The sequence below is a fragment of the Protopterus annectens genome, chromosome 7.part1, assembly GCF_019279795.1.
Source record: "Protopterus annectens isolate FY-2018-M chromosome 7.part1, PAN1.0, whole genome shotgun sequence".
NCBI lineage: Eukaryota > Metazoa > Chordata > Ceratodontiformes > Protopteridae > Protopterus > Protopterus annectens.
In genome coordinates this window covers 433,975,036-434,000,982 of record NC_056740.1, presented here as the reverse complement: position 1 = coordinate 434,000,982, position 25,947 = coordinate 433,975,036, and the positions used below count along the sequence as shown (strand labels likewise).

General features: G+C 43.5%; 1 protein-coding gene across 1 annotated transcript in view; it reads left to right on the top strand.

Moving 5' to 3' along the window:
* The window catches only part of MINDY2 (MINDY lysine 48 deubiquitinase 2), a gene marked incomplete in the record, with an annotated part of 1,894,024 nt that overhangs the window by 808,047 nt on the left and 1,060,030 nt on the right, over window positions 1-25,947 (top strand). Inside the window, 1 exon segment of the mRNA XM_044078895.1 lies at window positions 25,825-25,947. Coding sequence (XP_043934830.1) covers window positions 25,825-25,947 — 123 coding nt within the window.

Genomic DNA, 25,947 nt, shown 5'->3' with positions numbered 1-25,947 from the left:
AGCCATAACAATTCCCTAACTGTTTCTTCCCACACTATTTACTTCCCTGGACCCTGTCTAGCAGGGTGACTGATGTGATCCCCGGGGTGAATTTCCTTTCTCCCATCCAATCGTCAAGGTTCCTTTTGAAGAGGACCAAAGAGGCACTCTGTTTGACATGTATGGACAGTCTATTCCAGAGTCTGGGGAGTCTCTGGGTCAGGAACCTGTCCCTCCAGCATGTTTTGTTTATTGTGATGACACGGTTTACATCCCTGGAGCGTGTGGCTCTGAGAATTGGGATTTCTTTAAGTGTAGCATGTCCAACAACTCTGGGTTTGACATGGCCTTGTATGTTAATTAGAGAATGCCTCTGAGTAGACAATATGCGACAGAGTATAGCTTTAGTTTTTTAAGGCAGTCAGCATAGGGCATCTGCTTTAGGCCTGTGATTCTTTTAGTGAGGTATTTCTGCGGCCTTTCCAGTTGTTGCAGATGCAGATGCCAATGTCTTGAGAGGTACATACCAAACAGGGCGTTGTATTCTATAATGGGTCTAATGAGGGATGAGTACAGTGGGACAATGACCTCCTTTTTTCTGGATGAAAAGCCCTTAATGATGAGGTGTGCCACATAGAAGGATTTCCTGACTGTTGTGGCAATGTGGTTATCGAAGGTGAGACCACTGTCCACCTGTGTCCCTAAGTCTCTTATCACACTTTTGGTGTTTAGTGTACTGCCACCTATGCGGTAATTCACGGGTACATGTTTTTTCCCAAATGGGATAACTATACATTTCTTGGCATTGAGCTTGAGCCCATGGCTCTGGTGCCAAGCATCTGTTTCTGTAAGGCCCTTTTGTAGCGTATCCCACATACAGTGATATTTAACACTTCTGTGCTGCATTTATTGATTTTGTTGAATTTATCACTGTTATTCAGTCTGCACTTTTTAAAGAAACTCCATCTGTTTGTTACTGTACTGCTCTTATGTTGTTTTAACAATATTCTGATATTTCCTAATCTCCTCTGAAACCGCAAATGTTGTTCTGAGTGAGTCTGCCAAAATATGTACAAGTTTTCCAAAGTTTTGGTGTGTTGTGAGCATTTCTCAGGGTTAGTGAACTTATTTCCAAGGATTCCTAATATTGCAGGAATTCTTACTTCTGTTGGCATTTCTTACTGCACATGACCTCAGGGCCAGTTTATTTTACATTGGAAGGGTTCTTTTGCACTCTGTTGGGAGCAGAGATCTAAATTCAATCCATCTAAGGTGGGAACTACTGGTTGATAGCTTATTGTATTTTTATCTGATTGGTCTGAGGGTGTAACTTTATAAAAGTCTTTCATACTGCTCATATAAAAGCCCCTGTGCAAACACTGTTCCCTTGCATATAAGCAAACCTCTCCAGTTTAACATCATCTGTAGGAAATGCTGTCCATAGTCTCCCAGACTCCCACTGTTCACAGCTGCTTGAAGAGCTGCCAATTTGTGCAGTGGGTGGTACCACTGCAGGTCATCTAATAGTGTACTACTAAACATTCTCACTTTGACCTTTAAGTGACTCTTCCTTACTCTTTCCCATCTAGAAATTGTGTTTTCTTGCCTTACATAGTATAGGCTAGATTCAGAGCTGCTGAATCTAGACTATTTAGTATCACTGTGCTCTTAAATCAGCCATCTTACATTAAGAGGGCCTCCCTGCACCCTTGTGGCAGAAGTGTGTAGCGCAGAACCCATCTGAGTTGGGGATTGCTGGAGGAAGGATCCGTTTAGGACTTTTCCATTGGTAGCTGTGTTAAAACTGTTTAAATTTGCCTCTATATAACCCTTGTGTTTGAGCGGGTTTGCGATCGGTTACTGGAGCTGTTCAACATTTGACAACTTTAGCCAGAGGTCTGGTGTGCATCTGTACTGAAATCCAACTCATCCACTGAAAAAAAAGCTGAAAAAATAAGTATATTTTAAGACAGCACTGGATTTCGGTAACTGTATTTTATTGAATTGCTGCTTCATTTTTGCTGTTTGTGACTAAGTCCAGCTAGCCAACTTCCTTCCCAATTGCCACATTCAGATAAATCCTACTACAATGGATAGGCAGTTTCCTATCATTTCTCCTGCCAGCTTGATTGTAGCAATTGCTTCATATGTTGTTGACAACCATTTACTCCTACAGCAAATTAACACACTATGTGAGAGATGCAAATACAGTGTGGAATTGGAATCAATTCTCTCATGTAAAAGCAAACTAGACATCAAACAGATTGCCAGCACATATACTTCACCTTCACCACAAACCTCACCTCTCACACAAAATAAGGTCACGACACATAAACCCACATAAGCAAAAGTACTCACTAAATGCCTACCAAAAGAACAGAGCGCTGCCAAACACACACCACCCACACTCAGCACTAAGCATAAAGAAACCAGTACACACATCAGCACACACATCCATGTCTCAACAAATAAGCCCCTAAGGCAAAACATATCAAATGTCTTGGTCTTAGGCAACTCCATAGTGAGACACACAGATGTCCATCTCACAGGACTGGACAAGGAGATGGTCACGGTCAACTGCCTGTCAGGTGCCAGGATCCAACAAATCACACATGCACTCAGGTAACTCAACAAGTACTGTTATGACTCTGTCATAGTCCATGTTGGAGTGATGAAGAGAGACATGATGGAACTCTCTGATTATGTATCCAGGACAGTTATGTCCTTAACACTAAGCAGTATCCTTCCCTCACACAGGATGATGCCACAATATAAACAAAAATGATTGACTTCAACAATTGGCTCAGCTTCTGATGTCAGTCCAGGGGGATTCGGTATCTGTCATATGGTAGCCAGACCTTGCTGCTTTGCTAGAGATGGACTGTGTGAAGGCTGCCAGCCCAGCTAGCTAGAATTTTGTAAATAATTCTATGTCATTTGTGAATAGTAATAGGATTAGTATGCTTGCCTTAGAAATGCAAGAAAGTTATATGTTCTGTACTGAACTTCAAGATTGGAACCACAGTGCACCCTGTTGGAAAAGAGCAGAAATGTGTATAAACTACATGCCTATGCAAATGTATGTGTTGATGGTAAAGGCTGGAATATACAGAGTTAACTTGCAAACTGTAAAAAAATAAGTGGAAATTGTTTATGACTCTGTTATCTCTGTTTCAGCCCAAAGCAGACACAATGTCTAGAGTTGTAGGCTTTCCTGTTGTCTGGAAACAGAGGTAATTGCAGGTTGCAAATGTAAAGGTGTTTAACAGTTTTATGATTTCCAGTTCCAGGCAAGTTTCTAAGAGATAAGTGTCAGCTTCTAAGATATAAGTATTCTTGACACTGAGGACTTATATTTTAAGTTCATATTGGCCTGGAAACTAAAAGCAGAGTTGACAAGAATGATGTAATCTGAGATGACCCAGCAGAAATGCTTGTTAGTAATTTAAGAACTATCTCAGAGAGAACGTCAGTGCATTTTGTATCTTGTCTTGCACCTGTAAACATTTATTCAGCACTTGTATCTGCCTGGCTCTGTAAGTAAGACTTAGATCATAGTATTTTCTCTTAGAAAAAGATTAGTAAGATCAGTCTAGATATTTTCTGTATTTATGTGAGACTGTCCTACAATGTTGTTTTAAAGTATTCCCTGTGATTCTGAACTCTGTCACTGTGTTGAGTTAGTAAGTATTGTCTTGTGCTTTTATTTATTATTAAATATATTTAAACCTGTTAATTGTGGCTGGTTTTGTTTAGATGTATTTAAGCTCTTAGAATACTTGCATGTATTTGGTGACACTGTATAGTCCACTCCTAAATGGCCTTAGTCTTGGACACACTTACCATGTGGATAATAGTAACATTACACAGTAAGACTGAGCACCCTTTGGGAAGGACCTTTATAGAAGCTGATAAATAGTGGTTGATGGCAGTGATAACTACCTTATAGTCTGGATAAAAGGGGACATAGCCAGTAAACCTGTGCCAGCCTTCCCCAGAAGTGTCTGTGTGTTTGTATATAAACCGAATCTCAAAGTGTGTGTGTGTGTGTGTGTGTGTGTGTGTGTGTGTGTGTGTGTGTGTGTGTGTGTGTGTGTGTGTGTGTGTGTGTGTGTGTGGCAGCTACTTGGGCAGGAACACGAAGCACTGGTTGGGCAGAGGGGGTGCTGGAGGTTTTGGCTTGAACACTTGGCTGAGATCTGAACCCTATAGCTGTGCCAATGGGGAGTCTTATTGGGGATCTGGAGAGAGAGAGGGAGAAACCAGCCTAAGACTGATGTGATCTCTGTGTGCTCTTAAGGGAAATTGTACTTTACTGTGTGTGCACTTGTCACCCTCCCAATGTGCCCTCACTGGTGTTAATGGTGAGGATTGAGGCTCCTTGATTACTGGGCCAGTGCAGGAGCTTCACAGGCTGCACTTGTCCCCCCTAGGCTTTCAGATACTGGCAAAAGGCCCTTGCCTCCCCCCATATTGCCTTTTTAGGCAATGTCAAAACAACACATTTTGCAACATAACTAAATCTAATTGAGACAAACTCAGGGTTGTGCTGCTTAATGCTAGGAGTTTAAACATGAAACTGCTCTCCCTGGAAGCACTCTTCACCTTGGAGGATGCTGACATCTGTGCAGTTACCGAGACCCCCAAGTACCAGTATGACTCTGTCATAGTCCAGGTGGGTGTGAATCTCCTGAGATGTACCTCCTTGCACTATATGAAGAGAGACATGATTGAGCTCTCAAAGTATGTGTCACAAGCGGGTGTGAGCCTAGCAACAAGTAGCATTCTACCATCTCCAAGGATGATGCCACAATAACAACAGAAACTGATCGACTTTAAAAATTGGTTTAGCTACTGGTATAATTTTAAAGAGGTCCAATACTTGTCAGCCTGGGAGGACATGGTTGACAGGCTATGCTGCTTTGATAGGGATGGCCTTCACCTGCCATCACTAGGCTTTTGGATATTGGCCAAACATTATCCACCCCTGTAGTGCCTTTTTTAAGTAGTGCCAGATAGACAAATCTTCCAACATAGCAAAAGCTAATCAGGACAAGCTGAAGGTGTTACTCCTCAATGCTAGGATTCTCAACAAGAAATGGCACTCCCTAGAAGTCTTCCTCACTGTGGAGAATGCTGACATCTGTACAGTTACTGAAACATGGTTCAAAGCCAAGGAAAGCACTCCGGCTGTGCATTGCTATAATGTTTTTCATAATTCTGACCCCCAGAGGAACTTGAAAGAGCAGAAGGCAGAGGTGTGTTTATCTGCATAAAGGTTAAGCACATCTCAAGGATGGTCAAGCAGTAACAACATGCTTGAGATACTCCTTGTCCAGTTAACCATGGGAGAAATCAGTTATCATATTCTTGCTGGCTACAGGTATCCAACCATAAACCACAAAACCCATACGTCATATCTGAACTTAGTAGAATCACTCACTATCCAACCTAATGCCATTCTTAGGGGTGATTTTAACTACCTCTCCATTAACTATGGGGCACACATGGCCATGAACATGCAGACCCAAATATTTCTTGATTTTGTAAACTAAAATGGTCTGGAGCAGCTAGTATGCACCTCCACTAGGGGTACAAATACCTTAGATCTGATAGTCACAGATATGGGTGAGTGCTGCACCAGCCAAGTGTGATGTCTTCACTGGTAAGATCAGATCACAAAGCACTCTCCATTGAAATAAAGGTAAAATTAGACGTCCCACCTAACTCCAAAGACTTTAAGAACTTTTCTAAGGCAAATTACTTCCTATTAAGTGACAGCATAGCTAGTTTCCAAGCACCAGAAAATACAGAAGTCTGGGCAGAGTATATACAAAAGCCCTGTATGACCATATAAACAACTGCATAGAAACAGCATACTGGACTGAAATAAGCCCAGGTCAAGCAACAAAAACAAGCCACCCTGGTGGACCCCTGTTATTAATAGGTTGTACAACAAAAGAACAAATTCCTTTTGAAAAGTAAGAGGGACTGTGCCCAACAGAACAAATAGTCCCTCATTAGTCTAAACAGGTGAAGCAGGGAACTCTTCAAGACTCTAAAAGCAGAGTTTGAGGCAAAATTAATCTCCAAAGTTAAGGATAACCATAAGGCATTTTTCAGTTACATCCACAATCTTAAGGGCAACACCCAACAATGTGCAGAATTAGTTGTAGACGGCATCACCTATACTTAACCAGAAAATACAGCAAATATGCTGGCTGATAAATTCAGCTCATATTTCACCTCCACATCATCCCCAGTTCTTCCCCAAGAAATGCCCTCCACTACTTCACTGCCAATTATCACTAAAGAATAGGTCACCACTATGTTCTCTAATGCTAAAAACATGGCTTCAGTGGGACCCAACAGTATACCAGGTTGCCTGTTAAACAGCTTGAATCAGGAACTGTCAAGCCCATGGGATCTCTGTTTAACCACAACCTCCATAGTGACTTTGTCCCAAAAGAGTGGAGGACAGCAACAATCATCTCTTTGCACATTTGGGACCATCAACTGGCCTGGGTAATTACAGACCCCTACATTTGACTAGTCTTATCTGTAAGACAATGAAAATAATAATCATGGCCCTGATAAATAATGGCATAGGAAACCTCCAAACACTGGACCCAATCCAGTTTGGCTTTGTTAAGGACAGGTCATGCTTACTAAATCTGTTTGAATTTTTTGAAAAAGTCACTAGGGCCGTGGATGAGGGTAAAACAGTGCATACCGTCTGCATTGACCTTGCCAAAGTATTTGACACAATCCCACACTCAGGTGTTATAAATAAACTCACAAAACTGGGTATAAATGCCTACATCACCAGATGGATAGCCAGTTGGGTTATGGACAGGACAAATGTGGTTAAAGTGGGTGAATCCAGATCCAGCAAGAGGCCAGTTACTAGTGGTGTTTCATAGGGCTTAGTGCTGGAACAACTCCTGTTCGGAATATACTTCTCTGAAGTCAAAACTAATCTGGCAGGCCTCTGGATGACAAAGCTTGCAGATGACTACGAGCTGGTTGGATACCCTTCAAAAGGGTCTAAGTCAAACAAATGATTGGTGCCAATGCCATGGCTTAAAACTAAATGTGAAAAAATGCAAATCATACCCTTTGGGAAGCCAATGACCCCTGCAAATTACAACATTAATAGCACATCCCTAAGAGTAGAGTCAGAGATAAGAGATGTGGGTACACAGATAGTTGCCTAAATTTTTACTCTCGTGTGTTCACAGTAGTGAGGAAGTAATTTTATCTGGCGCAGCTGATAAGTAAAGGTATGGCATCCAGCTCCAAGGTAGTTATATTCCCACTGTACTCAGTCCTTATTAGACCAATAATCCAGTACAGTGTGCCATTTGGCATGTACTTGGAGCAACCCCAGAGGTTCCTCACAAAGAAAATACAGGGTGTTGGCAACCTGTCCTATCCAGATAGATTAAAAGCTGTATGCCTTTATTCTGTCTCCTACGGACTATTAAGGGGTGACCTATGCCTGACCTACAAGGCACTCACAAATCCAGTACTGATGAAGCTGCTACACATCCGCAAGTCACCAGAACTAATAAAGTGACCAGCACAAACTCCAACTAAACAAATGCTTTCACCAGATAATGGATTTGTAATTCATCTGCAGAAAATCCAAGTCACTTCATCATAAAAGCTGGTTTCATTTATTGTTAAAAAACATATAATAGACTTAACTTAAAATAGATGAATTTCTAGTAATATGTAAGTTTGATTGATTTATTTTATATTGATTGATTAGTACAAGGAAATTAAGTAAATGATGTCATGCAGTATGACAAGATCACCTGATTTGTATTTTTTAACTCTGAAGAAGTTCCTAGTTTTTGAGGGACAAAGGCGCTAAGTCTGTTATATGTTCTTTAACAATAAATGAAACCACCTTTTATGATGAAGTGACTTGGGTTTTGCACAAATTAATTTCAAAGCCATTATCTGGTGAAAGCACTTGTTTAGTTGGACATCCACAAGACAAACATCATGAGGGTCACCCAATCTAGGGATCTAAACCTAGTCAGTGACTCAAACAAAACATGCTGGAAAGACAGAGATTACCCCTTCTTTAGAACAGGCTTCCTTTTCATGTTAAACAGAGCCCTTCCTTAGCCCTCTTCAAATCTAGTTTAGATCACTGGATGGGGAATGGAAAGGGGCAGTCTGTAAAATACTCCAGCGATATACCTATGCCATCTTCTTGCCCCTGGGGGCCACATATTGAGTAAAATTGGGTTATACTGGCTGAGCTTGTAAGGGCTGTCAAGACTTTAGCCTAATAATCTCCTATGAATTTATGAACCTATGAAAAGCAATCACCACATGTGTGTCATGGGTCTATATCAGAACATTGAATTTTTAAAACTTCGAATGTTCTAATATCGACCCGTTTTAATCGAACGCTAAAAATAGCGAAGCTGCAGAACACCGAATTCTTTCTTAGGGAAAGAATTCTGTTGGCCGGTTCTGTGGCTTCGCTATTTTCAATGCTGTGGTGGAGATTTATGGGTCGGGTTCAGGTAAGTGTGCGATTGTGTGGTTGTTAGGATTAGGGCGTGGGTTAGGTGAGTTAGGGTTAGGGTGCAGGTTAGGTGAGTTAGAGTTAGGGTGTGGGTTAGGTGAATTAGGTTTAGGGGTGGGTTAAGTGAGTTAGGGTTAGGGCGCGGGTTAGGTGAGTGTGCGATAGTGACGGACCTTAGGGTTAGGGTATGGGTTAAGGTAAGTGGATAGATAGTAGTGTATGTATAGTTTAGTGTAGGGTTAGTTGTAGGATTATAAGTGTATGTGTGTGTATTGATGTTTTTTAGGTGTGCTTGTGTGTATGTGTTTCGGAATAATCCGTTGTATGGCAGAATTACATATCTCCCCAACTACCTGTCTCCATAGGGGGTTCCCCAAGGATCCATCCTTGGACCCCTACTCTTCTCTGTTTTCACCAATAATCTAGCCTTTGCCACCAAGCATGGCACACTCATACAATACGCAGATGACTCAACCATCATCTGCTCAGCCCAGTCCCTGCCCAAACTGCAAAAGTCACACAGGAAGCCTTTTCCTCTGTTGAAACTTGGTTATCCGATTCCCAATTAATACTCAACCCAAACAAAACTAAACTACTCATCTTCCAACCCAACAAACATACTCAAAACAACTCTCACTTTAACATAACAGCAGAAGACAACACCACTATATACCCAACTGAACACACCAAATTGCTAGGAGTGGAAATAGACAATAAACTAAAATTTGACATTCACATATCCATGACCATAAAAAAAGTCCACAAAAAACTAGGAGCATTATACAGAAATAAGCAACTTCTCACCAAAGCAGCAAAGATTTCAGTAGCAAATTCCCACCTTATCTGCACCGTACTTTATGCCTCTCCAATATATACCAACCTAAGGCAATGCGATCTAAACAAACTAGAGACCTGCTAAAACAAAATCGCGAAATTCGCCACAGGGGCATCCTACCGTAGTCACCACTGTCTCTCACTTGCTGAACTGGGCTGGCTTGAACTCCCTCACCTCCTTCAATGGTATCAACTATTACTCGCCCACAAACTAGTAAACCATCCACTAAATGTCTCGTCCCTCCAGAAAATACTCCAACCCTATCGCACCACCAGACCACTAAGATCCAGCAACAAATTATATTCCCACAGATTAGTTACATGGCTTCTCATGCTTCTGAAGAGGCCAGTATCCCTTCCTTCTCTTCTAAGGTAGTCCAAACAATGTCTTCTTACTGAAGCCTAACAGTCACAAAACCTATAGGGACAGAAGGTTTCACTTATGTTTTTGGACAACAGTCAGGGGACTGGAACCGTTATAAGTCCGTCTTCAATCTATGCTTAATTAACTTGCATAGAATTTTGATTTTGATATGTCATCTATGACATATGTTCTCCCCCCAATAAATTAAGTTGTTTGCATCATCCAGAAGTGTGGGGCTATGATGACTGAACAATAACAGAAAGGTTTCACCTAAGAAATAGTGACTTTAGTAAAACCTGATGTCCTTTCATATCACTGTTGCAGTATTCTTTATCGAAAGAGATTCCCTGCCAAGGGTAGCCCAATATTCAGCCAGTACACTAAAACTTTAGGATTATACAGACATCGTACATCACACATGCTCCCTGCTCAAGGAGCAGGGCATAAGGTGATATATGTTCATACATACCCCAGAAATTCTTGCCGCCATTCCGAACATCAATTGTGAGTCTGAACGCTTCTTCTTCTGTACTAGTTTCTGAGCCATGTTTAAGATAAATGCTTTGTTAGGGTTTCTTCTTATCTTTTAATTTTTGTGAGTTTACTTGTCATCCATAAAGGGAAAATGTCAGTGAGGGAGACAGATTCCCCTGAGGATCTTCATGAGTAGTGTTTCTTCTGTTTGGGGGTGTCTCACAACCATACACAGTGTTCTATCTGACAAGCGTTTGTCCCCAAGACCCTAGGTAGTCATCTCTCCTCTTTGTCCATTTACCTGGAGATCCAACATCTTAAGTTGTTAGTGCAGGATGCTATGGCGGAATCTTTGCATCCCAAAGGTCAGCCACTCACCAAGAAACTCAGGTCTGATTCCACCCTACCTCTACCAGACTTCTCTCTCGAGGCTGATGAAAGCCTAGAGGATTGCCCAGTTGTTGTGTTGGATTCCTCTGCCCCGATCTTGTTGGGGGCTAGCATGGATATGACTACTCACACGTCCTCAGAGACTCTGCAAATGTCTGCTCTGGACGCTGAGGGGGAAACTTGGCTGATTATTTCAGAGGGATCAAGGGGGATACCATAGATACGTGTTTGGGAGGAAATTCCTACTATGTTGGTTGAGTGTAGGTAAAGGTCTGAACCTCCTAGGGCTTTTAGGCAGACATCCTTCAAATGAAAAAGCCAAAAAAAAAAAAAACAAGCATGTTTTCCCTACTGCTAAAGATTCTCAGCATGAATGGTAGGATTTTGCTCGGGTTTGTTTAATGCATTAGTGGCCTTAAAGCCTCCTCAAGATGTTTCTGTACCTGCCCCCTGTTGGTAATTTACCCCACTCAAAAGGCCTAGAGAGCAGGCCTTCTCTGAAGAGGATTTGGATTCTGGGAAAGAATCTTTGGCATATTCCTTTCAGATCCCTTATCCCCTGGATTATGGCTCTGAGGAAGAAGTTTCTATTAGCCCATATTCTTCCTTGGAAGAACTTCCCTTTGATGATACTATTTTTCGTATGATGGAAGTTTTTAAATGGGACTGTTCTCAGGTTTCTGACATTCAAAAGAGGTATTAGGAGCTCCTCCAGATGGAGCCCTCTAAGCCTTCTGCTGTACCTTCAGTCTTGGCTGCCCTTTTAGATACCTTTTTAGTAGCCTTTGTGGCCCTGAATTCTCAAACTCCAGCCCCCAAGAAACCTGATAGATTTTACAAGGTGCCTGATGATTGTAAGTTCCTCTACAAATGGCTTTCTGATGACCCTTCTATAGTGACTGTCTCTTGTGACAAACCTTCTAAACTTTTGTTTTCTACTAAACTACTTCCTTCAAACAAGGACCGTAGAGATATGGAACAACTAGGCAAAATGTATATACTGCTGCCGTCTTGCCCTTTTGGGCTAGTAATTACAAGACCCACATGACCAGGTATGTTTTAACCCTTATTTCTCAAGCTTCCCAGGCTATCTCTGACCTCCCTGATTCAGAAGGGAAGACCTTGTCCCTCTCTTTACTGGGATCTACTTCTCAGGTAGCCCATCATTCTATTAAATGTTGTGATGATGCAGTCGATGCCTCGTCTACAGCTGCTGCCTTTGGTTCTATTGTGAGACGTTACTCTTGGCTTCATGTCCAGCTTTTGCCTGATGATATTAAGGCTAAATTGTTGGATGCTCCTCTTGACAATAAGAACCTGTTTGGTTCTGCTGCTGCTGAGCTTTTTAAGTCACTTCAGGATAAAGATAAAGCCTTGCAAGAATTGAAGCTTATTTTTGTCTCCCATATCCCTAAGTTCCAGAGAAATTATCCAGCCAAGTCTGCCTTTGTTCGCAGACAGCCTCACCCTCCTCCCAAAGGCAGCAAGGGTTCTAGTTGGGTTCCTCCTGCTAAGTCTACTCAGATTCCTACTTCTGAGAAGTCACTTTTTCAAGAAAAACCAGGTTCTGTCTGACTGTTTTGCTTCTTTTCTTGAGTCAGCTTCCTTTATCCCTTCGTCTTTGCCTGTCCCTTCACAGTTGTTTAAGGGTAACTCAATTCTTTTGGGTTCTGTCCATCATCTGTCAGGGATACTTCATGGTATGAAAATCCCTTACCTCCTTTTCTGGGCATCCCTCAACCTCCTCAGGAATAGCTTCCTTTCTTCCCAGATCTGCTTCAGGGCCTTTCAGCACAAGGCACCATTCAAGCTGTGCCCCCTTCTCAGGAGGGGAAGGGATTTATTCCAGAATGTTTCTGGTTCCCAGGAAGCAAGGAAGGCACCTGGAGACCCATTCTATACCTTTCTCAGCTCAATATCATTCAGAAGATCCCTTCCTTTTGGATGTTATCCCTTCAAACCTTGTTTTCTCTTCTTCCCCAGGCTTTCTTGGTCTCTAGGATGCTCATCGTTACATCCTAGTTCATTCCCTTTTCAAGACGTTGTTGTGTTTATCTGTTTCTTCCTTGCATTTTCAGTTCCCTGCTTTGCCCTTTGGGTTTTCTACTGCCCCAAAGGTATTCACCAAATACCTTGCTCCTGTGATTGTCTTTGGTGGGATGAATGGGATTCAAATTTTTTCTTATCTGGATAACCTGCTCATTCAGGCTTCCTCTCCCAGAAGTCTTGCTTCAGTAACTCCAGTATACTGTTTGTCTCTTACAAAGCATGGGGTTTACAATAAACTTCCAGGAGTATGTCTTGGTTCCTTCTAAGTATCATTATTTCTCTGTTGCAGGCTCCAGACCATCCCTGTGCTGGCATCCTTGCTTCCACCCAAATCTTTTTTTCTAATCAACTTTTTTCAGTCCTTTCTTCCTCTGATTTCAGTTACAGCAAGGGAATTTCTCATGGTTTTAGGATTCATGGCTTCAACCATTCCTATGCTACTTCTAGCCAGACTTCATATTTGAAAACTACAGTGGTTCCTAAAGTTAGTATAGCTCCAACGCGGTCATCCACTAGACTTTCTAGTCCCTCTTCTTCCATGTCTGAAACTCAAGCTTCAGTGGTGGATTTTTAAATCAGGACATCCTTTTTAGTCCCCATTCCCCTCTCAGAAACCTTTCTGAGATACCTCAGACATGGGGTGGGGAGCCTCTTTCAGTTTCCTTAAAGTCCAGGTTTTCTGGCCTCCTCATCAGAGGTCAAACTACATAAACCTAATGGGATGAGAGCTCACATTTTTGCCCTTCAGACCTTTCACTCCATGTTTTTTTCAGGACCTCTCAAAATCTTCACAGACAATACCACAGTAATATGGTATATCAACAAGCAACGGGGGACACTGTCCTACCTTCTTTGTAGACTGGCTGTTCAAGTTTGGGATCTACCTGTCCAGTATCAAGTGACTCTTCAGGCTGTATACATTCCTAAAGTGCAAAGTATAGTAGCAGACTCTTTGAGCAGGTCCAGTATATATGCTCACAAATGGATGCTTCACAGATGTGTGTTTCTGGACATTGCCCATTGATGGGGTACTCCTCAGGTATTTATTTTTGCCTCCCCTTTGAACAAACAACTTCCTCTGTACCAGAGTCCCACGTCTTCTGGCTTGCAAAGTGGATGCCCTATCCTTTTCTTGGAAGGAGATGTTTCTCTATGCCTTCCCTCCCCTTCCTCTGTTTCTGAGGGTTCTGCTCAAGGTAGAGCAGGATTCCCCCAAAATCTTGGTGACTCCCTTTTGGGCCAGTCAGCATTGGTTTCCCCCTTCTTTTATACCTAGCAAGGGGTGATCACCACAGGTTACCTCACAGGATGGTCCTACTCACACAAAACAACGGATCTTTAATCCCTCTCACTTGTCCACTCTTCAGCTGACATTGTGGGTGATAGCATTTTGATCCCCTTTTAAGCACCTTATTCTCTGAGGATGTACTTAGGGTTCTGCAGGAAGCCAGGAAACCCACTACCAGGAAATCCTATGTGTCCAAATGGAAGAGATTTTTTGTCTGGTGCCTTGGTAATAACCAGGATCCACTTTCTGTGAGAAGCCGTCTGGTTCTGTCTTATTTGTGTGAATTACTCCATGCTGGGTTTACATATTCCTCTGTTAAAACTCACCTTTTAGCTATTTCTGCTTTTCTGCCATTAACTCTTCCTCTGACCTCTAGGTTTGAGGTCAAACAATTTCTTAAATGCATCCTTCATATTAGGCTTCCCAGAAAGCTTATTCCACCTTTCTGGGACCTAAATTTTGTATTTGAAAAATTAACTCAGGCTCTTTTTGAGCCTGCAGCTTCAGTTTCTTTACAACATTGTACATGGAAGACTGTTCTTCTTTTGGCCCTTACCTAGCTAAGAGAATATCTGAACTCCAGGCTGTTATGGCTGTTCCTCCTTTTTTAGTTTTTCATAGGGATAAGATGTCTCTTTGTTCTAATTCTTCTTTTATGCCCAAGGTGGTCTCTTAATCAGTCTATTAATTTTCCCTCCTTTTTTCCTTCTCCTCAGTCTGATAGTGAAAAGCTTCTTCACAACTTGGATTTACATAGAAAGCTCAGGTATTATTTAGATAAGACAAAGGCCATTCGCAAATCTGAGCAACTTTTTGTTTCCTTTCTTCCCAGATCACTGAGCTTGGCTATTTCTAACCAAATCATATCCTCCTGGATCTCTAAGACCATTTCTTTTTGTTACTCCTTTTATGGTAAATGCCTTTCTGCCTTTGTAAGCACTAATTCTGCCAGAGCTGTGGCTTCCTCTGGTGCTTTTTCAAAGGGTTTGATACCAGTTCCATCCTTGAGGCTGTCACTTGAACCTCTTTCCATACTTTAACTAAGCATTACAAACTGGATGATGTTTCCAGAGCAAGAGGTGGCTTTGCCAAAGCTATCCTGCATGGGTTTCTTGAGGCCTCTGCTGGGCCTTCCTCCTAACAAGGTCTGTTCCCATTGAGGTTTTGTACTCTCCCTTTAGTAAAGAATACTGCAGTAATGATATGGAAGGACATAGTACAGTTGTGTAAAATCTTACTATAACAGTAGATGTCCTTCTCTTCACTGTTGCAGCATTCGCTCACTCCCTCCTCCCCCTTCCACTCTGTTCTTTTTTTTTTCTTGTTCTAGATGCACATGATGTTCTTCGTGTTTCACTGTTGCAGTCATCACACTTGGGTTATTTGCCTGCAGGTGCCCTCAGTTGGCCCGAATACTAGAGACTTAATATTTCTGCGTCAGATGCTGTCACTCCAGGACTGACGTCAGGTCGTCAGGGGTATAAAAACAGGCAGCCGACACCATTACATCAGTCTTTCTTGCCGAGGAGCCCAAAGCAGAAGCAGTTCGCAAGTGGCAGTCGTCTGCTACCTGAATTTTTGTTTATGATTTGAATAATCCTGAAGTCCTCTAAAGCTAAGTACCCCATTGGGGATCCTTTTTTCTTACTCTAACTGATGTCAGAAAAAGTTAACAATTGTCTTGCCTGTGGAAAGCAAATACCTCACAGAGATTTTCATTCTTACTGCATCACTTGTTTAGGTCCAGACCACGATGTACCTCGCTGTCAGTTTTGTGCCTTGTTTAACGCCCGAACCATTCGTCGTCAGTCTCTCTTTGTCACTAAATTTTTTCGCTCTCGATCTCCGTATTCCGAAATGGCTTCAATAAGCCATCCGACTACCAATATTCCAAAAAAAGTAAGGTTAAAGACAGAGACAGGCTGCATAGGTCCAAAACTGCCAACGACACTTCCGTTAAGCTAGTCACCAGTCCGCCGGTACTCAGTGAGGCGCTTTTGCAGCCCCTGATGCCCGCTTCTGTGGATTCGTAGGCCTCTACTGAGACCCATTCAGAGTCCGGTATGCCGTGAGACTCTTCTTCGACTATGGAACCTGTGGATGTCTCTACCTTGGATGGGTCCGAAGCCGCTGTGCAGGCACCGGCTTCTGAGGCAATTCATCGCTCAACCAATGTTCGACTCAAACCAACGACTTCTTTTTTATCTAAAACTACCGAGTTTCTTAGGCCCAGAGTGCCCACTATGCCTAGAAAACCGATGACCAATGCGCATGCATCTGCTCCAATGCCACAAAGACAAATGCTTAGAATGGCAGAAGACCTTATTACGCTGATTAGGGGAAGTCAGCCTTCCCCTGCTAAGAGAAAAAGAGACCAGTCCCCTACAGCTTCTACAGACCAGGAGTCTGATGACTTTGAGGTCTCTGATTATGAAGACATGCCCTTATCTGCCTATGAGGATTCAGATGCAGAGGAATCTATTCCCTCTGCCTCCCCACCAGAGGATTTTTCTTTTGGTGAAACCTTGCATACATTAAGAGAGCATTTCCACTGAGAATGCCAAGACTATCCTCAGTCCAGAAAGAGACTCCGAAGAATTCCTAAAGTTCCCTCAGCACAGGTATTTAGCAATACCCCCTGTCCTGGATGTTGTTGATGATGTTTTTATGGAATCCAGTCTTACTCCTGACACTTTACGTCCTGCCCCTAGGAAACCAGACAGGACTCCCATAAAGGAGTCATTGTTTTTACTACTGTTTTTGCTACTTTTCTGTAAAAAAAAAAAAAAAAAATGTAAGCCTGTTTCCTACCTTTCCTGTAACTAGTGTTCCAGATACAGATTGGCTGTATTCAGGACTGTTTGTAAGCTTCTCAGCCCCCCAAGCCTTTCTGTGTTGGAGGGAAGCCTTCTAGCTTATCAGTGGGAGTGGTAAGCATTAGGTAACCTGTCTACCACATAAGGAGTGGTTCTGGCCCTGAATTTGTAATTATTAGCCGTTTGGGCAATCTTCCATCTCTCTCAACTTTCTGATTTGAAAGCCTGCATTTGCACTTGTTTCTGTCCTGTAACTCGTCTAGTGCAGATACAGATTCTTAGTTTTAGCATTTAAATTTGCTTGTTCATGCTCAGCACTTGTTCAGAACTTGTAAGCACTAAATACGCTACTAATTACTATAGCACTCATTACCTAAAGGAAAACAGTTTTTGTACTTACTTTTCTCACTGGCGTTGAGAAAAACAGCTCTTGTACTCACTTTCCTCACTTATCTAGAGGAAAATAGTTTTTTATTCAGGCATGTCCAAGGGTCAGCTCCCAGTGTCTATCTGATGAATCTGGGCAACATTAGGCAATGTGGAAATTGCCTCATGTACACACACAACCCTCTCCTCCTACCACCCAACACTACAATCTGTGAGAGATGCACTTATCTAGCCAAACTGGAGGTAATGCTCTCACCAACCAAGACTGAACCTGACAGCCATGAGGAGAAGGTAAACATTTGCACCACACCACACTCATCACATAGTCTCACTACGTCTACACCACCAAAATCCATACATAGAAACTCAAAAACATTCGTGGAGGCTCTCATTAATAATCTGCCTAAGCAACAGAGACCGCCAAAGCAGAAACACAAGCAACCTCCATCCCCCAACACAACCCAAATGACACATAGCCCACAGATTCAGTGTGCCACTCAAACACAGCCAATAAGGCAAAACAACATACCCAACACACTAGTCATAGGTGACGCTATAGTCAGGCATACTGATGTCCCACTCATCAGGCTAAACAAGGAGAAGGTTACTGTCAGCTGCCTGTCGGGTGCCAGGATCCACCACATAACCCACGCACTCAGGTCACTCCACAACAAGTACAAATATGACTCTGTCATTGTCCATGTTGGTGTGAATGACCTGAGACGTATCTCCCTGGACTACATGAAAAGAGACATGGAAGAGCTCTGCGATCTTGTAGCCCAGGCAGGTATGACCTTAGCCCTGAATAGCATTCTGCCATCGCCCAGAATGATACCGCAGTACAAGGACAAAATGATTGATTTCAACAATTGGCTAAGATTCTGGTGTCATTCAAAGGGGATCCAGTATCTGTTTGCTTGGGATGACATGGTCGACAGACCACAATGCTTTGCCACAGATGGCCTGCACCTGTCGCCCCAAGGATTCCGGATACTGGCTAAGGCTCTTGCTGCCCCTATAGTGCCTTTTTTAGGCAGGATTCAAGTAACAAATTCACCACCATAACAGGAACAGGCAAGCAAAAACTGAGGGTAATGCTACTCAATGCTAGAAGTCTAAATTTCAAAATGCACTCACTCGAGGCACTCCTTAAAATGGAGAACATTGATATCTGTGCAGTGACTGAGACCTGGTTCAAGGCTCCAGAGAGCACCACTGCACTACCAGGCTATAACTCATACCACACTTTTCGGCCATCTAACCTGGACCGAAACACCAAAGGTGGGGGTGTGTCCATATTCATTAAGGATTTCCACACTTCCAGGCTAGTTGCTCAGCATAATGCATCTGAGGTTATCCAAGTGCAACTAACTCTTGGCAAAACTGCAATCCAAATTGTAGCTTGCTACAGATCCCCCACCATGCCCCAGGACTCCCACTCCTCTTTTCTTGATGTACTGGAAAATATTAGGGTTCAACCAAACACCCTAATAATGGGCGACTTCAACTACCCTACCATTAACTGGGAAAACTACTCATGTACTAACTCCTTAGTGCAACGCTTTCTGGAATTCATAAACTCTAATGCCCTAGATCAACTTATCCACATCCCCACCAGAGGCAACAATATCCTAGACCTAGTCATTACCAACATGAGTGACCGGTGTTCCACACCTGAAGTCAACTCCTCATTGGTCCGATCCGACCATAAGCAAATCACCCTTGATATCCACATCCCACCCCCACCTCCCATTAAGGAAACCACAGTAAGAAATTTCTCCAAAGCCAACTTCATGCTTCTTAAGACAGAAGTAGTGAACTTCATGACACCCATGCAGATGGACAATACAGTTACAACTGCTGAATCCTACACAGATGCGCTCTATAAGCACCTACATGAGTGCATGGATTGTGCTATCCCAAACAGAACCAAGACGCTATCCTCCAAAAAAAGGAAGCCAATCTGGTGGTCCCCTGCCATAAACAAACTGTACAACAGAAGGAATAAACTGTTGCAAAAGAGAGTAAAATCCCATGAGTGGAGGAGCTCCCTGGTCAGCCTCAGTAAGAAGCTGAGATCCCTTATAAGATCCTCCAAAGCTAGTTACGAAAATAAAATTGCCACTAATTCCAAGAACAACCACAAAACATTCTATAGCTATGTCAAGAATCTCAATGGCAACACCTAGATCTGCTCTGAGTTACAGCACAAAGGCATGAAAATTACAGAACCAACTGATATTGCCAACATCCTGGCAGATAGGTTCAGTGCTAACTTTACTTCTCCCTCACCCCCTAAAGGGCCCATATCTATACAGGAAGAATGCAGAGTCCCTGTAATCACAACTACGCAGGTGAAAGCTGCACTCTCTAAAGCCAAAAACACAGTATCCATGGGACTGAACAACATCCCAGGCTGCGTTTTACACGAACTTCAAAATGAACTGGCTCCCCACTTAAGCACCATGTTCAATAATAACCTTGCATCAGGCTTTGTGCCCACTGAATGGTGCACAGCAACAGTTATCCCACTCCACAAAGGGGGAGCCACCACTGATTCCGGGAACTATAGACCTATTAGCCTGATGAGCCTGGTCTGCAAAGCCATGGAACGTATCATCATGGAACTCATAAACAAAGACATTGGTAACCTCCAAACTCTGGATCACACCCATTTCGGCTTTGTGAAAGGCAGATCATGCCTCCTGAACCTGATTGACTTCTTTGAGGCAGTCACCAAAGCCGTAGATGAGGGTAAAGTGGTTCACACAGCCTATCTTGACCTCGCCAAGGCTTTCAACACCATCCCCCATTCTGGAATTATAGCTAAACTCAATAAACTAGGCATAAATCCCTACATCACAAGATGGGTTGCCAACTGGCTCACTGACAGAACCCACACTGTAAAAGTTGCAGACTCCATATCTGACCTCAAACCAGTGACAAGTGGAGTACCACAGGGTTCTGTCCTGGGACCGCTCCTGTTTGGTATCTACTTCTCTGAAGTACAGGCTAACACAGAAGGCCTCTGGCTAATGAAGTTCGCAGATGACTGCAAACTAGGAGCCATAGTCAAGTCCCCAAATGATGTGAACATCCTACAGAAGGGCCTCTCTGAGACAGATGCCTGGTGTCAGAGCCATGGCCTCAAGCTCAGTGCCAAAAAGTGCAGTGTCATCTCCTTTGGTAAAAACTCTGTACCCATGAACTACCACATAGGCAGCAATCTACTTAACACCGAATGCGTGATAAGAGACCTTGGGACCCAGGTGGACAGTAGTCTCTCCTTTGATAGTCACATCACCACAGTAGTCAGGAAGTCCTTCTACATGGCACACCTCATCATAAAAGGGTTCTCATCCAGGAAAAAAGAGGTCATCGTTACCCTCTACTCATCACTCATTAGACCCATTATAGAGTACAACGCCCCTTTTGGAATGTATCTCGCAAGACATCTGCAGCAGCTGGAAAAGCCACAGAAGTACCTCACAAAGAAGATTACTGGACTCAAACAAATGCCCTACACTGACCGTCTCAAAAAACTCCAGCATTACTCCGTAGCATATTGCCTACTCAGAGGTGATCTCTGCCTAACATATAAAGCTATGTCAAACCAAGAGCTGTTGGACATGCTACACATAAAGAAATTCCAATCCCTCTGAGCTACACGCTCTAGGGACCTAAACCTTGTCACCACAATAAACAGGACATGCTGGAGGGATAGATTCCTATCCCAGAGACTTCCCATACTCTGGAACAGGCTACCCATCTATGTCAAGCAAAGTTCTTCATTAGCACTCTTCAAGAAAAATCTTGATGAGTGGATGGGAAATAGGAAATACACCCCAGGGATCACTTCTGTGTCTCTGCTCATCAGTGGCACAGGAAAATAACTTTCTTGGGTGGCGTAAGCCAGGGAACCTTGTTGGCTAGGCTTGTGTAGGCCCTTGGGCCGGTAGCCTAGTCCCTGCCTATGAACCTATGAATCTATGAGTACCTGACACACACAAATTTCTTTTCAAGAATCCTACTGCCGACCCAGAGATCATTTCCCAGGTCCTAAAGGTATCAAGGCAACTACAGCCAAGAATCCCACCCCTTCGGACAGGGATTCCAGAGCTTTGGACAGATGGGGTAGGAAGGTATATACCTCTGCAACTCTGGCCATTAGGGCATTGAATTTCTGTTTCACATGCTGAAATACCAGCAACATATTATGGAACTTATTAAACAAAAAGTGGGAACCTATACAGACTGTGCAGAAAATAAAGAATTGCAGGAGCTTATGCACTCTGCAAGCCAGGTCAGCAAGCATACTTTGCAGTGTGGCTCTGACACTCTAGAAGCATCTTGCCGGGCAGCAGTCACTGGCTCTGTACTGAGAAGATATGTTCGACTCAAGGACCAGACCTTGCCAGACCATGTCAAATCAAAGTTACTAGACGCTCCTTTGGCACTAAAGCAGAAGAGGTTCTTAAAAAGTTGGAAGAAAAAGCTAAGTCTATGCAGACTGTGAAAGAATTCTTACAAGTGCAACCCCCTAGATTCAGTAGGCATTGTCCTTCCAAGCACTGGTCCTTTCCAGCCCCCTCCAGGCCTTCTCAAACCAGACCCAGGGGTAACAGACCACCCAGGCTACAGTCTCAGGGTATGCAGAGATCTAAGCAATGGAGTGCCCCCACCCCTAAAGCAGGGAGTGGTAAGCCACCTCCTTACGAAAAAAAACTCACAATGACATCTTTACTCCACTCCCCAGCCCTGCCCAATTGCTTGTGGCCCTAGGAGGAAAACTTGCCGTTCATGCAAGAAACTGGATGTCCATCACACAGGACCGATGGTTCCTCAAAATTGTATCACAGGGGTACAAATTTTATTTCCACTGGTTGCCAACCCCAAACGGGTTTCCAGACCTACCTCCAAACCAGTGGGCAGAGGCTCAAAGTCAAGTACTTTCCCTGCTCAATATCAGAGCTATTCAGCTGGTTCCAGTAGAACAGAGGGGTTAAGGATTCTACTCCAGACTCTTCCTGGTAGTCAGGAAAGAGGGCTCTTGGCACCCAATCCTGGATCTTTCAATTCTCAACACCTTCCTGGTGGTACCAAAATTCAAAATGCTTACCCTGCAACAGCTTCTTCCTATGCTAGCCAAGAATGCCTGGTTAGTCACCCTAGACTTAAAAGAAGCCTATCTGCACATCCCCATAAAGGAGTCATGCGGGAAGTATCTATGTTTCAGGGCAGGATCTATGCATTATCAGTTCTCTGCACTTTCCTTTGGCTTATCTACTGCACCCAGAGTATTCACAAAATGCCTGGCTCCAGCCATTGCATACTGCAGGCAGAGAAATATCCAAATTTACCCATAATTGGACTGCTGCCTGATTCAGGTGGACAGTCAGGAATTGCTGTTGCAGCACCTGACATTTGTGAAAAACCTTCTCACTTTCTTGGGGTACACCATCAACGAAAAGAAATCAAAACTGCTACCCAGTCAAAAGATTGTATTCCAGGGAGCAAGCTTAGACACAACATCCCAGATGGCATTCCTCACTTCAGAAAAACAAGTCTGTCTGACAGCCTACTTCAAACAAATGGCCACTAGAACCCAGCTATCCACAAGAAAAATACTGCAGGCCCTAGGGTTCATGGCCTCATGTATACTGGTAATTCCATATGCAAGACTGCATATGAGGAACCTTCAATAGTACTTAAAAAGTCTTTGGTGCCACTATTCTCAGAACCTGGAAACAGTCATTCCTATCATACCCTGTCTAAGGACAAAGTTCCTTTGGTGGGCAGAAGCATGCAACCACAACAAGGGACTGCCCTTTACTCAACCCCACACCTCCCAGACCCTAACCACAGATGCATCAAACTATGCCTGGGGAGCACACATGGAAGGAAAATGCATTCAGGGCACTGGAGCCCAAGTCAAATTCATCTGCACATCAACCAAAAAGAGATGCTAGCTGTGCAAAATGCCCTGACAGCTTTCAGATCCCTACTCCTTCCAGGACAACTGCTAATAAAGACAGGCAACACCATGGTTATGTGGTACATCAGCAAGCAGGGAGGACCCACTCCTACCCATTCTGCAGGTTAGCCATGGCCCTGTGGAACATGGCCGTGGACATGCAAGTCCAACTGGAAGCTCAATTCCTGCCAGGCAAACAAAACTCACTGGCAGATGACTTAAGCAGGAATCTCCTAGACCCACATGAGTGGCAATTGGAGCCCAGCACCTTCAACCTTCTGACTCAGAAATGGGGAACCCCAGAGGTACATCTCTTTGCCTCCCCCCACAGCCACCAGCTCAGCAAATTCTGCACCTGGAATCCTCACAACAGGGCCTGGAAAGTGGATGCCCTATATTTTCAGTGGGTCAGTCTCTCAATCTATGCCTTCCCCCCTCTGCCCCTTCTCTCAAGAGTATTACTCAAGATAAGACTGGACAGACCAAGGACAATTCTGATTGCCCCGACTGGCCACGCCAGCACTGGTACTCACTCCTGCACAGCATGTCACCAATGCCACCCTGGCACCTACACCAGAACCCCACCCTGCTCTCTCAGCAGGAGGGACAGATTTTGCATCCGCAACTGCAAACTCTAAATCTTGCAGCCTGGCTTATTCCTTGAATTCTCCCCCAGCAACCCTAAGCAAGCAGGTGCTGGACATCATTCTTGAAGCCAGAAGACCCAGTACAAGAAAATCCTATGTTGATAAGTGGAAAAGGTTCTGCTCCTAGATTCAGTCTAAAGGAGAGGACACAACTCTGCCCTCCCTGCCTCTAATCTTGGATTACTTAGCAGATCTACTCCACAAAGGCCTGTCCTTCTCCTCCATCAAGACACATGCCTCAGCCATTTCAGCTCATTACAACACTGATCCACCTCCCTTCTCGCACTCCCTTATCAAACAGTTCCTGAGAGGGGCAAACAACTTAAGGCCACCAAGGAGAGCACCCACCCCTGCTTGGGACCTTAACTTTGTACTGGAAAAGCTCACGCTTCCCCCCTTTGAACCTGCAGCATCAGCAGAGTTAAAATTCCTCTTTTGGAAAACTACCCTGCTTCTGGCCATCACTTCAGCTAGAAGGGTCTCTGAGCTACAAGCACTTATGGCTATGGAACCTTTCATTATCATGCTGACAGGGTTTCCCTCAGGACTAATCCTTCCTTTATGCCTAAAGTGGTGTCCAGCGTGGCTTTCAACCAATCCATCCATTTGCCAACTTTCTTCCCTAACCCTCGAAGTAAAGGGGAAAGGATCCTCCACTCCTTGAACATGCACAGACAGTTCAGATTCTACCTCAATAGGGCTAAGCCCTTCAGAAAATCTGATCAGTTGCTAGTCAGCAACAGGGGCAAAGGGCAAGGCCATTTCAAAACAAACAATTTCCAAATGGATAGCACACTGCATCCATTTCTGCTACAAGCACTATGGGAAACCAACCCTCAGGGGGTCAGAACACATTCCACTAGGGCAACATGTACCTCTATAGCATTTCTCAGGGGAATCCCTACCAGGGACATCCTGGAAGCTGCTACCTGGAATTCTGTACTCACCTTCACCGAGCATTACCACTTGCCTATCTTTTCCAAATCCAGGGCGGGTTTTGCAACAGCAGTACTGCAAGGCATACTAGCCAGCCCTAACTCTTCTTGACTGCCGCCACCCTTCTTCAGCTTTGGGAATCCACCCAAGTGTGATGACTGTAGTAGTGAAACACGAAGAACATAGTACAGTTGTGTACACTTACCATAAATGTAGATGTTCGAGTGTATTCACTGTTGCAGTCCTGGTTTCCCTCCCTCCAGCCCCCTGGTTTCTCCCTCTCTCTCTCGCTTCTCTCTATGGCTATTACTCACCCTTTTCTGGGGTATTAGTATTGGTATTTACTTTTTACTGGTGGTGTTTTCCCCCACCATAGCTTAGCTCCCAGTTTGGGGGGCTCCTGACATTTGGGGCAAGAAAATCTAATGTAATGGCATTACCTGCCTGCTTTTATACCCCTGATGACCTGACGTGAGTCCTGGAATGACAGCATCCGAAGCAGAAATACTAAGTCTCTGGTGTTCGGGCCGACTGAGAGTTACCTGTAGGCAGATAACCCAAGTGTGATGACTGCAACAGTGATTACACTCAAATATCTACATTTATGGTAAGTGTATACAACTGTACTTTTCTCCTAATTCCTTGGACTGTTGTTCCTCCTGGGTTTTTCATTTTTAAGGTATGTATGTCCATGCATCACATCACCTTTATGCTGTACACCTGAGTGGTGAGCATACGTGTGACGTACAACATATATAAAAGCCTTAAGGCTTTGGTATACTGGCCGGACATCGGGCTACCCTTGGCAGGGGATCCCTATTGTAAAGAATACTGCAACAGTGAAGAGAAGGACATCTACTATTATGGTACAATTTTATACAACTGTACTTTTTGTTTTGCAAAGTTCAAGGGTTAATGAGGCAAAGACTGCATACTTCACTTGTATCAGTGTTTTTTCTTTTTCTTGAAAAGCTGTGAAGAAGTTGTTTCATGCAGTAGAAAAAGTTGCAAGAGATAAAATCAGGTACACTGCAGATCTGAATAATCCTTTGAAGTAATCATTTTTAGAGTAAACTACAGTCATGACCAGTTATTTATTCTTAGTGTTTTTTTTTTGTTTTGTTTTTTTTGTTACTAGAATATGAGTGATGCCATGGCCATCTTACACAAGCTACAGACAGGCTTGGATGTGAATGTGAAATTCACTGGTGTGAGAGTGTTTGAATACACTCCAGAATGTATAGTATTTGATCTTCTGGAT